At 55.5% G+C, this 10,663-nt stretch overlaps 1 protein-coding gene across 10 annotated transcripts in view; it reads right to left on the bottom strand.

Annotated features, from left to right (window-relative positions):
* The window catches only part of KRABD4 (KRAB domain containing 4), a 22,838-nt gene extending 12,389 nt beyond the window's left edge, over positions 1-10,449 (bottom strand). For 2 of the 10 annotated variants that reach the window (XR_014141446.1, XR_014141447.1), the window contains exons 1-5: positions 7,630-8,138; positions 7,499-7,543; positions 3,534-3,660; positions 3,127-3,222; positions 970-1,081 (exon numbers count right to left, since the gene is read on the bottom strand). Coding sequence is in view for 7 of the 10 variants with exons in the window: in XM_081809373.1 (XP_081665499.1) it covers positions 3,127-3,222; positions 3,534-3,660; positions 7,499-7,543; positions 7,630-7,770 (409 nt within the window). In the remaining 3 variants the exon portion in view is untranslated. The other 8 variants (XR_014141448.1, XM_081809376.1, XM_081809377.1 and 5 more) reach the window with 8 other exon arrangements.
* Positions 10,450-10,663: the final 214 nt, after the last annotated feature.

The following is a 10,663-nucleotide window of genomic DNA, read 5'->3' as shown; positions in this document are numbered from 1 at the left end:
AAGCATTAAGAATAAACAATATAAAAAAGTTGTGACCTCTAGTTAATGATATGCCTTTGGCAGTATTTAGGGGTGAAGGGTACCGATCTCTGAAACTTACTGTGAAACTCACCACAAAAAGAAAGAGGACTGATGGAAGGACAGAGGAATCAGTACAGACAGAAGAAAAAGCAAATACAGCAAAATGTTCATTGTAGACTCCAGGGGGAATTCTGTGGGTGTTCAAACTATAATTCTTTCACTTGTTCGGTGTGAAAATTTTTATAATAAAATGTTGGGGAGAAAGGTTCAAGAACAGCAAAGTAAACCCAAAGTAAGTAGGAAAAAGGAAATAAAGGTAAAAGGAGAAGTGAACAAAACGGAAAACAAGAGACAGGGAAAATTCACAAAGGCAAAGACCTTTCCGTGAAAAGCTTAACAACCTTTTGATGAACTTCAGACTTCACCCTACTCCATGGGATTGGACAATTCGGATTACTAGAGTGAGGCCACTCTTGAGACTAACCATTCCTAGAAGATTTCTCTCAGAACAACCAGCGAGTTTTTTTAAAAGATCTATTTATTTATTTGAGAGAGAGAGACAGAGAGCGAGCAGGGGGAGGGGCAGAGGGAGAGGGAGACAAGCAGACTCCCCACTGAGCGGAGAGCCCGATGCAGGGCTGGAGCCCTGGACACTGAGCTCACGACCTGAGCCAATATCAAGAGTCAGACACCCAACTGACTGAGTCACCCAGGAGCCCCATCAGAACAACCAGAGAATTGCTGGGACCTGCCAGAAATTTCCTATAGGCCCAGGGGAATATGCAGTCCCGAAGCAGCTTGAAGTCTGGAGGAATGGCGGAAGAGGAAAAGCTGTCCACCTGCTCCTGTCGTCTCCTCCGCCCGACCCCATGCTCCTCGGTGAGGCCTGGCCGTGTCTCCCGAGCCTCTGAACTCTTCGCAGGGGATATTTAAAACGGTGGATCCTACCTGGCCATGGGCGTCGGGCTATCTGCAGTGTCCCTCACAGTGCACAGAACCAGGACCACCCGGGGCTTTCTGGAACAATTTCCAGCAGGTGGGGGGCCTAACAGTGAGGATCCTGCGGGGTCCACAGGTCACTATGTGAATGCCTTGGGTTAACAAAGACTGTAGTAAGACATGTTTTATTAAAAACAACAATAAAAATAGTGATACCCACTACCGAAAGCTCCCGGGGGTCGAGGCACCAGTTTTGGTGCTTTACATTCATCCACTCATTAAACTCTGACAACCCCGTAAGTTCTAGCATCAGCCCCACTCTACAAGCAGGCAAAGAGGCTCTGAGGCGAGTGTGCAGAGGGATAGCTAGCGAGCCAAGAAGCCAGAAATCCAGTCTGGGCTGTGAGCTCCAAAGCCGGAGCCAGTGACCCCTGGCTGTGGATGAGCACCGAACCTCCTTCCTCTGCCCTCCTCCAAAAGGAAAGATTGTTTATGGAATGTTCCACCAGCCCCACACCGGGACAGTAAGAATAAGATGCAGGCATTCTCTCTGGGGTTCTGTGTTCTAGGCAGAGAATAAGCCACAGACACTTAGCTAGGTTTAGAAGGAGTTACCAAATGGAATGCAGACATAGAAGATGAGTTCTATTATTTACACTTACAAATGTAACCATCAGAAAAACTACAAATAATACCTTAAAAAGCATTGTGCAGAGCTGAGGAGAAGGCCAAGGTGGAAGTGAGATAAATCCTGAGTTTTCATAGAGGGGAGATAAAATAGAAATCTCCAGAAATGCAGGTATGAAGGGATTCCCGGGACCCAGGAGGTACCCATCCGCAGAATTATAAAGAGAAACCCCGAGAAGAGGCAGAACGTGGAGGTGTGGCTGGGAATGTGCTGACATGACCTGGATCCCGGACTGCCCTGCACGCACACCCAACGTGGGTACGGTTCCTTCCAACAGAACAGGTGTTCACGAAAGGTTACTGGACTCAGGGAGGGGGCTGCGCCTCTGAGCTTGCGCTTCCTCCTTCCAGGGCACCACTGAACTGAGAACGAGACTCCGCCAGTTCAATTCCTGGAAACCCCAGAGCAGGAAAAAGCAGGCCACGAGCAGAGCAGAAATGCTGATGGATCTGGACACGGCGGCAGGTATGGGGTTGACGGAGCACAAAGAGGACACCGTACCCCCGAACAGCCGTGGGGGAGGCAGGTGCAGGCCAGCCCAGGAGGCCCCGACAGAGAGAGGGTGCACAGCCCAGCAGAGGCGGGCTGTGGGGAAGCCGTCGGGGTGGCCGCTGGGAGCGCGCCAGAAGAAGAGGAAGACCGGCGTCTGAAGAGTGTGTGGATCCCCACAAGGGGCCCAGAGCCAAACCAACCAAACCCACGGAGGAGGCAAAGAGCCGCTGTGCCCAGGACGGAGGCAGCGCTCACTGAAGCAGGCCGCCCAGGAGGGATGTCCTCTCCGGGTCCCCTGTGTTCTGGGGAAAGACAGAGATGACACGGAGGACAAAACAGGTGAGTGGGAGGGAGGCAGTGGTAAGAGCAGGAAGCTGACAACAGGCGGAGTCGGGTCACATCTGGAAGAGATGGGGGGACTGAGAAGCGAGGACTGGGTCCCGTGAAGGCTGACGCGGTTGAGCACGACAGAAGCACGGAGAGAGCACGAAGGCTGCCCGGCCCGGCCGAGCTGGAGGCCACCAGCAAAGCTTCTGGTCCCCGCCAGCTCCAGCAAGCCAGGCGGGATGACTTCCCCGAGGCTGAAGAGGACTCCCAGCGTTAGATGTAAAGGGCCCACAGGACGACAGATAAAGAGGGCGCATCACACCTACAGCACATCTCTTCTGAGGAAAAGGCAAATGCCCACGGGAGGAGAAACAGCCTCAAAGCTTCCAGAAAGGAGGGGGAGCAGGAAAGGGGGAAGGCCACCCAGGATACCGGGACGTGGACTTGGGACCTGAACCCCAAGCAGAACAAGGGGGCTGCGGAAGGGTGGCGGGGGCGGGGGATGTCACGTGCCTACCAGGCGGCTGGTTTCATCAAAGCCAAGTCAGGTCCCCGAGTCTAGGGACTCTGACAAGAGCCCCCAGGCCTGCCCCTGACGCCCAGCTCTCGCTGACCTCCTGGTCCCCTGCCCTGGCCCAACGGGCCACGTGCGGGCTCACCTGGATAGTTCCACGCCGACGGCCCTCCCTCTGCCCTCCTGGCCTCTTCTCCTCGTCCCGATCTCAAGACCTCATCCGGGCTGGCAACGAGGTATCCTGAGGAGGGGAAACGACACAGACTTCGTTAGTAATGCCAGACGTGTTCCAGAACCAGGGCCTCTCCTTGCCAACCGACACGGTCCGGCCTCGGTGCGGGCCCCGAGGACGGCTCTGTGCCCCTCAGTGCAGACCAGTCACCGAGAGGGCGAGAGCACAGACATCCGGGGCAGGGTGCACAGGGGGCTCTGACTTCCCAGCGGTGAGCCTGAGGCCCCAGCTCATTCCGGGCTCCGGAGGCCCCGGAGCGGGCAGCAGCTGAGGTGACACGAGGGCGCGTGTCCCAGTCACGCTGCGCAGCCGTCCCTCACCCACGGACACCAGGTGGCTGTAGTTCTCCAGCGTGACATCCCTGTAGAGGTTCTTCTGAGCGGAGTCCAGTTGCTGCCACTCCTCCAGGGTGAAGTCCACAAACACATCCCTGAAGGTCAAGGATTCCTGCAACGGCACATTCCTCATGAGCCCGGAGTGCTGGGCTCGGGGATCGGGACCCTGTGTCCCATCCTCAGACTTCCACACGCAGCAGAGATTCAATCTGGCGCCCGCCCCGGGACACCCCGGACACAGGAGGACAGACTGGCTTTGCACAGTGGGAAGTCACTTGCCCAGGGTCACACAGCGAGGACAGAGGGATGAAAATGCACGCGTTCTGCTCGCCACACCCACGTCTTTCAACACGACACTGCCCCGCCTTTCTCGACACAACTGTTCCCTGCTGTTCGCCGCACAATTTGAGACCGTGTAGTGGATGCAATGTTTATGCCCCTAAATTATTTTAAACGTTATAAAGAACAGAAGAGGCGGTAAAGGGAGCTTCCTCTGGAAATGCAATCTTTCAGCTCCCTGACTGAACACAGATCAAGCTGCTAAGTCCAGAGGATATAAGGAATAATAAAAACAAACACACCCTCTCTGAACTGAGGGCGCTTCCCCTCGTAGAGGGAGAAACGCCGCACTTACCAAGGCACACAGGAAAGGGAGGGGGGCAGGAGGGCGGGCTGCCTGTCCTCCCAGGGCAATGGCAGAGGCAGAATAGGGAATGGAGCCTACAAAGGAGTCAGTTCTGCTCGGGGCGGGCAGAGAAGGCTTCGCAGGGGACATAGAGCTATGACAACAGTTCTGAACACAGCTCCTCGGTCAGGACTGTGAGCTAATAGGAGATAAGTACTGCTCTTGGCTCCAGGTCCCTGTTGCAGAGCTCCTAAAACCCTGACAAATCCCCACGTGAGAAGAATACGAGGAGCATCTCGTGTTCTAATGAGGTGACTCGAGGTGAGCGGATGGGGCTGGAGACCAGAAAGGCCAAGCTGTGACTGCAAGCTCTGGATTTTCAGCCCCACCCACCCTTCTCCAGCAATGGAAGAGGGGCTGGAAATGGAGTTAACCACTGATCGGAGTTGCGTTACGAAGCCGCCATAAAATCCCCAGAGCATGGGTTTCGGGGAGCTTCCCGGCGCGTGAACACATCCATATTCCGGGAGGATGATGCTTGCCAAGTCCACACGGACAGAAGCTCTTGTGCTCAGGGCCCTCCCAGGCCTTGCCCTACGTATCTGTTTATCCGGCTGTTCGTGTGCATCCTTCATCATATTCTTTAACAAACTGGTAAATGTTAAGTCAGCGTGTCCCCGAGTCCTATGAGACGCTCTAGCAAATAATCGAATCCAAGGAGGGCGTCACTGGACCTCTGACCTCTAGCCCGCTGGTCAAAAGCCTGCAACTCAGGGCTGGGATCTGACGGGGGGCACGGGGGTGGCCGTGTGGTGGGACTGAACCCTTAACCTGTGGGATCCGATGCTATCTCCAGGGAGCCAGTGTCAAAGCTGAGTCACGTGTAGGACACCCATCTGGTGCGGCAGCGAGTTGTGTGGTGTGCGGAAACCTTCTCCACATATGATGACCAGAAGTGTCAGAGATAAAGTGTTCTGTGTGAGGGCAGAGGAGACACGCTGGAGAAAGGCAGGCAGGGAAGACACAGTAGGCAAGGACTGGGCTGTTTCCCTCCAGAAGGCGGCTGCACAGTCACCCGACTGCTAATCGTGCCTAATCCACCATGAGAGGGAACAGGAAGCAGGAGGGTGGGAGTCTGACCTGGTCAGCAGACTGAGGTAAGGAAGGAAAGGTCTGTGTTTGGTCTTGTCGGCACCAAACAAACGCTCACTTTTCTGAGTGCCCACATTCCTCTCAGAGAGAGAGCAGGACCCCCCCCCCCCCGTTGACACCTGCATCTCCTCCTGACCCCCCACCGGCCGGTCTTCAGTCCGGGAGACAGGTGGCACCCACAGGGCCCCAACAGGCCTCACGGGGCAGCCGGTTACTCAGCGCTGCAGATGGGAGACGAGCCGGGACACACCTTGGGCAGCAGGACAGTGACGGGAAGGTGGGACTCTCAGAGCAGCCACCCCTCCTGTCACCCCTCCCAAGTGACAGCTCAGGTGCTGGGGACCAAGACCACACTGGTGAGCGCAGGGGAACACCTGGCTCAGAGGCCCTCAGCTGTCAAAATTCACGACGCGCAGAGCCCCTGACCTAGAATCCTCACCTCCAGACAGCTATCTTGCAGATGAGACAAGCTCACAAGGAACAAACTGAACCGTGCACGGCTGAGTGTCGCTGCATCATTTATGATATCAAAAGACAAGACTATTCTCAGTGCTCAGCCCTGGCAGAAGGCAAATATACAGGACGGTATTTCCAGCCAGTGGAATATCACAGAGCCATTTTTGTAAATGGGGTACCACCGGGGGTGATTTAGCCCTTCGGGGAACGGGTGGCAATGTCTGGAGAAACTCTTCACTGTCACCACGAGGGGGACGAGGTGGGCACACTGGCATCAGGGGAGCCCGGGGCAGGGACGGTTAGATAGCGTCCAGGGCACACAGCCGCCCTCCACAACACAGCACTGCCTGGCCCCAAATGTCAAGCGTGCCCAGGTGGAAAAACCCGGGGTGGTTCAAACACACAGTGAAACGGAATGGTCGTGGGGAAGTCCAGAATGTGCTGGAATATGTGAAGAAGGAAGAGTTCCAAAGTGAATGGCATTCTTAGGTGCGAAGACACGTGCATACGTGATCTCGCCAAGAACGTATGAAACAAGGAAGGACACGGGGCATGGGGTGACGGGGAGAATGACTTTTCACCTTTTGTTAAACAAGCTTTTGTTTTGAATTTTTTACCATACGTACAGATCATTTTTCACAGTGCTCGACTCAACATATCAACACTCCGTTCAGACTATGTGTTTAGAATCTTGACATCCATAGTCTCAAGTGAATCAGGTGTATAACTTACTTGCTGTAGTATCTTTATCAAATTTAAAGATAAGTGGCTCCATAAAACCAACTGGTTTCCTTTTCAACTTTCAACAGCCTGGAAAAGCTGAACACAGAAATTATCTGGTCTTTAACATTTGGGGAGAGTCATAATTAGTCTAGGATTTGGGACAGCCAATTCAAGTATGAATACCTTTGACCCCAAAATCCAACTTCTAGGTGAATCCTCCTTAAATACCCGCACTATTGAACACACACATAAAGAGTCGTCCGAGAGGCACCGTACAGAACAGAAAAAGAAAATCCAAATGCTGACTATGCACAAAGAGAGCTACAGTTGAATGAAACATTCAGAGCACCGCATGGAAATGGAAATCTTCTTTCTGCACTGAGGAGCAACACCACGCAGAGTAGAACCAGGCGGGAAAAACAAGATGGGAGCGGGGCTGGCACGGCATCTGTGCACACACTCACCCACACGGCCTACGGACCTGTGGCCAGCTCAGGAAGCTCACAGAAACGCAGCCGCCCCACACCATCCCCACACTGTTTCCAGGGGGCACTCGGAGGAGAAACGTGGCACCGGGGGCCGAAGAAACAGGGATGTTGTGACTGTTCTTCAGTGCACAGAACATCAAGCACGGAATTACTTTCATTATTTGCATATAACGAAAAAGCAAACAGTGAGGTGGAAGCAAAGACACAGAAAAAGCGAGTCTATGGGCTTCCATGAGCTTCCCTGAGAAGCAGAAGAACAAAGAGGAGGTGCGTTTCCCAGAGGAAGAAGTAGATGAGAACAGTCACTTTCCTTCTCTCTTTTGTTGTTTTCTATTTTGGGTTTTTGTGGCGAGTGGAAGGATCGGAGGAACCGGAGGTGGATTACAGCTTGAATGGAAAACAGCCAGGCAGTAGGGAGCGACCGATGTGTCAAGGTTACGATATAGGTGCCCCAAAGCTGCCTCAAGTTCCCTGGAAACAAGGGAGGGGGGAAATCAGGAACTCACCCGGGCCGCGGCCATCCTGTTCTGCCCCGGACAAAGGGCGGGGATCTAGGAAGACAGAATGAGGGGGGTCGAGATCAGTGCGTTCAGCCATGAGACCGTCCCCACCAGCCTGATGACCATCCCCCTTGCACCTGGGGAGAATGATGTGCAACGAGCCTGGGAGCTCCAGCCCGGTCCCTGCGACGTGGATAGGCTCGTGTGGGCTTTGCACAGGACCTGTGTCTGCGGGCCTCCAAGTTGCCCCAAATGAGTCTTGTTGCATTTCTCAACATATTTAAAAGCAGATCACAAAAACACAAGGGCAGTGCAAGCTCATTTGTTCACCTGTACGTACACACTGAGGATCAGCAGTGTACCAGAGCGTTTACTAAAATGTTGACACTGCTTTTCTCTGACTGCTGATTCAGTTTGCTTCTTGTCTTTACTTGCATTTTTGAATGTGAACATTATCACTCATAAAATGGAAATGAAAACTGATTACACGGAGCCCCAGAGGTGACCGACAGATAGCAGAGTCTGGAGGACGGGGACCTCTGGCTGTGGCTTGCAGCACGGAGACAAACCAGGGCTGGGGAAGGGGCAGGGAGCGGGAAGGGAGTGAAGAGCCCAGCACTGGTCATTCCACGAGGAGCTGGAAACCACTGACCTTGTCACCCTGCGCACACTGCCCCTCACTGCCCGCCTCCACCCCGGTCCCGGCTCGTGACTTCCTCCTTTCCCAGGATGTCCATTCAATTGCCTGCTCTTCCCCGCTTGGCACTTTTCTTTCTTTCTTTCTTTCTTTTTTTTTTTTTTTTTAAAGATTTTATTTATCTATTTGACAGAGAGAGAGAGAGAGAACACATGCACAAGCAGGGGGAGCTGCAGGTAGGGAGGGAGAGGGAGAAGCAGGCCTCCCACCGAGCAGGGAGCCCGACGCGGGGCTCGATCCCAGGACCCTGGGAACATGACCTGAGCCGAAGGCAGATGCTTAACCGACTGAGCCACCCAGGCGCCCCTGCTTGGCAGTTTTCTAAACAAAGTCTCCGCCAGGAGCTTCTGCAGAGTAGCTGCTGCCCCAGCAACCCCGGTGGCAGCCTCAGGACACCAGCGCTCAGCTCCATGCAGCTTAACGTCTCCTGCTCTCAGGCCCGGTCACAGCAGCACCGAAATGAGGCAGCAGAACCAGAAGACAGCGTACCTGCAGGCTACTTGCAAATTTTGCCGAGGCAAAAAGAAAACAAAAGTGCTCTGCACTTTGCTCAGACTAGGGGGAGATTCAACATTTGTGCAGAGGTGGGTGGCATGTTCACGCTCTAGGGCTGACGCAACTCCAGAAACAGCCGATGGAAAAGAGGGGGGCATATGCCGTGCACACAGGTGTGGCAGGACAGGACAGAGTCCTTCCAGGCTGGCAGTGATCCTCGTCACCCTGATCCTGCCCCTGCAGGACTGCGGCAGGCCACTGCCTCATGGTAGCATCCCTCCATCCACCTGCACATTTCATCTCTCTCCTCCGATGGGGTCCAACTGCCCACGGTCACACAGTGGGCATGCTGTGTCGCAGCTGGAGGAGGGACAGAGGCCGCTGCGGGTCCAGCTCTTCTTGGACCTGCTGTCCTCTAAGCCTCCACCCCCTGCCCCGGGGTCCGGGTCTGTCCCGGGAGCCTGCACCCCTGCACTGGGTTCTGGATCTGACCTGGGACCCTGCATCCTCTGCCCCGGGCTGAGGCTCCTCCTCCCAGGCCCCTCATAAGAGCTCTCTAGTTCCTAAGGATGCAGGACCAAAGGATTCAGAGACAAACCCATCTCAGCCGGGACCATCCCTGCAGCACCATGTCTGTGCCTCTGACCCAGGGGGACTCACCTTCTGAGGCTTCACACTGGCTCTTCTGTAGACTAGGAAGCCCAGGAGCGGGCGAGCTGGAATCTGCAGTTGGTGAGCAGTGGTCTCAGTGACGCACCCTGCTCCTGGAAAGAAGGACCACACAGGAGATGTCATTAGCAGCCCCTGTGATGGAGTGAAGTTGAGGAAAACTCAAATGTTTTAATTTATGGAAGGAAGCACAAGGCCTCCTCTGAGTTTGAAGAGTAACGTTTAGTAGGACCCCAGCTATCAGCAGACAAGGAGCTGAGCACTGCCCTATGCGTAAGAGTCCCCGCTCCGGAATCGAACGGATTGCCTGCTCTGTCGCTTTTATTCATTCAGTGAAAATGCTGAGGGCCCGCTATGTGCCTGTTCTACGGGCTGCGGATACATCAGGGTACAAAACAATCCGAGGTCCCCGACCTTGTGGAGCTGTATTTGAGCAGGGAAGGCCGGCAGCAACCACAAGCTTGATCAATTTCGGGAACGTTAGGTAGAAAGGCTAAGTGCTAGGCAGGGGGAAAAAAGACGGAAGGATCCCCCGGGGTTGACTAGCTGTGTGACTTTGGACAGGTGTCCGAGCCTTTCTGTTCTTGCTTCCTCGCAATAAAATGAAGATCATCGTAGCACCTGCTCACAGGCCATCGGGAAGATGCCCGGGAACCCCAGGGGCGCCTCGCACTTACTAGGCACTCAGCAAACTCACTGATCGTCTCACTTGCCGTCGCCCGCATCCCGCTGCCCACACTCAGCCGGCCGCCCAGCGCCGCGAGCCCGCAGAGGCGCGAACCCACCACCCCCGCCCTCCCCTGCAGCCCGTGTCCGCTCCGCCTCCCGGCCCTCGCCTCCCACAACCCGACAGTCGGGGCGGAGAACAACCACCGGTGGGACCTCGCACCGCCCCCGGGTCAGCGGACCACTTCCGCTCCCGTCGCCGCGCAGCCCGAGGTCGGAGCGAGGCGCACGCGCACGAGCCACTGGGGGGGGGGGGGCGGTCCCCACTGTCAATGGGCAAGATGGCGCGTGTCGCGGACAGTGATTCGGCCGGGGTTCGTCCGAGGCGCGAAGCAGTGACCAGAGCGTGCGAATATTTCCCGCGACGAGTCGCACATCACGGCGGCGCGCTGGGGGGTGGGGGGGGTGAGGGCGGGGGCGGGACGGAAATGGCGTCTCCGGGCGGCTAGGCGCGCGCGGAGGGTCTCAGCGGCTCCGGTTCCACCGCCTCCGAGGCCGAGGCGCTCTCTCCCGCGCCGTTCTGCTGCGCACCCTCCGTCCCGCAAAGCCACGCTCTCCGCTCCCTTCAGCTCGTCGCAATAAGA

This window comes from Leptonychotes weddellii, chromosome X (assembly GCF_054177405.1).
Source record: "Leptonychotes weddellii isolate Sample4059 chromosome X, ASM5417740v2, whole genome shotgun sequence".
Classification (NCBI taxonomy): domain Eukaryota; kingdom Metazoa; phylum Chordata; class Mammalia; order Carnivora; family Phocidae; genus Leptonychotes; species Leptonychotes weddellii.
The sequence above is the reverse complement of the archived record's forward strand: the minus strand, read 5'-3'. Positions and strand labels throughout refer to the sequence as shown.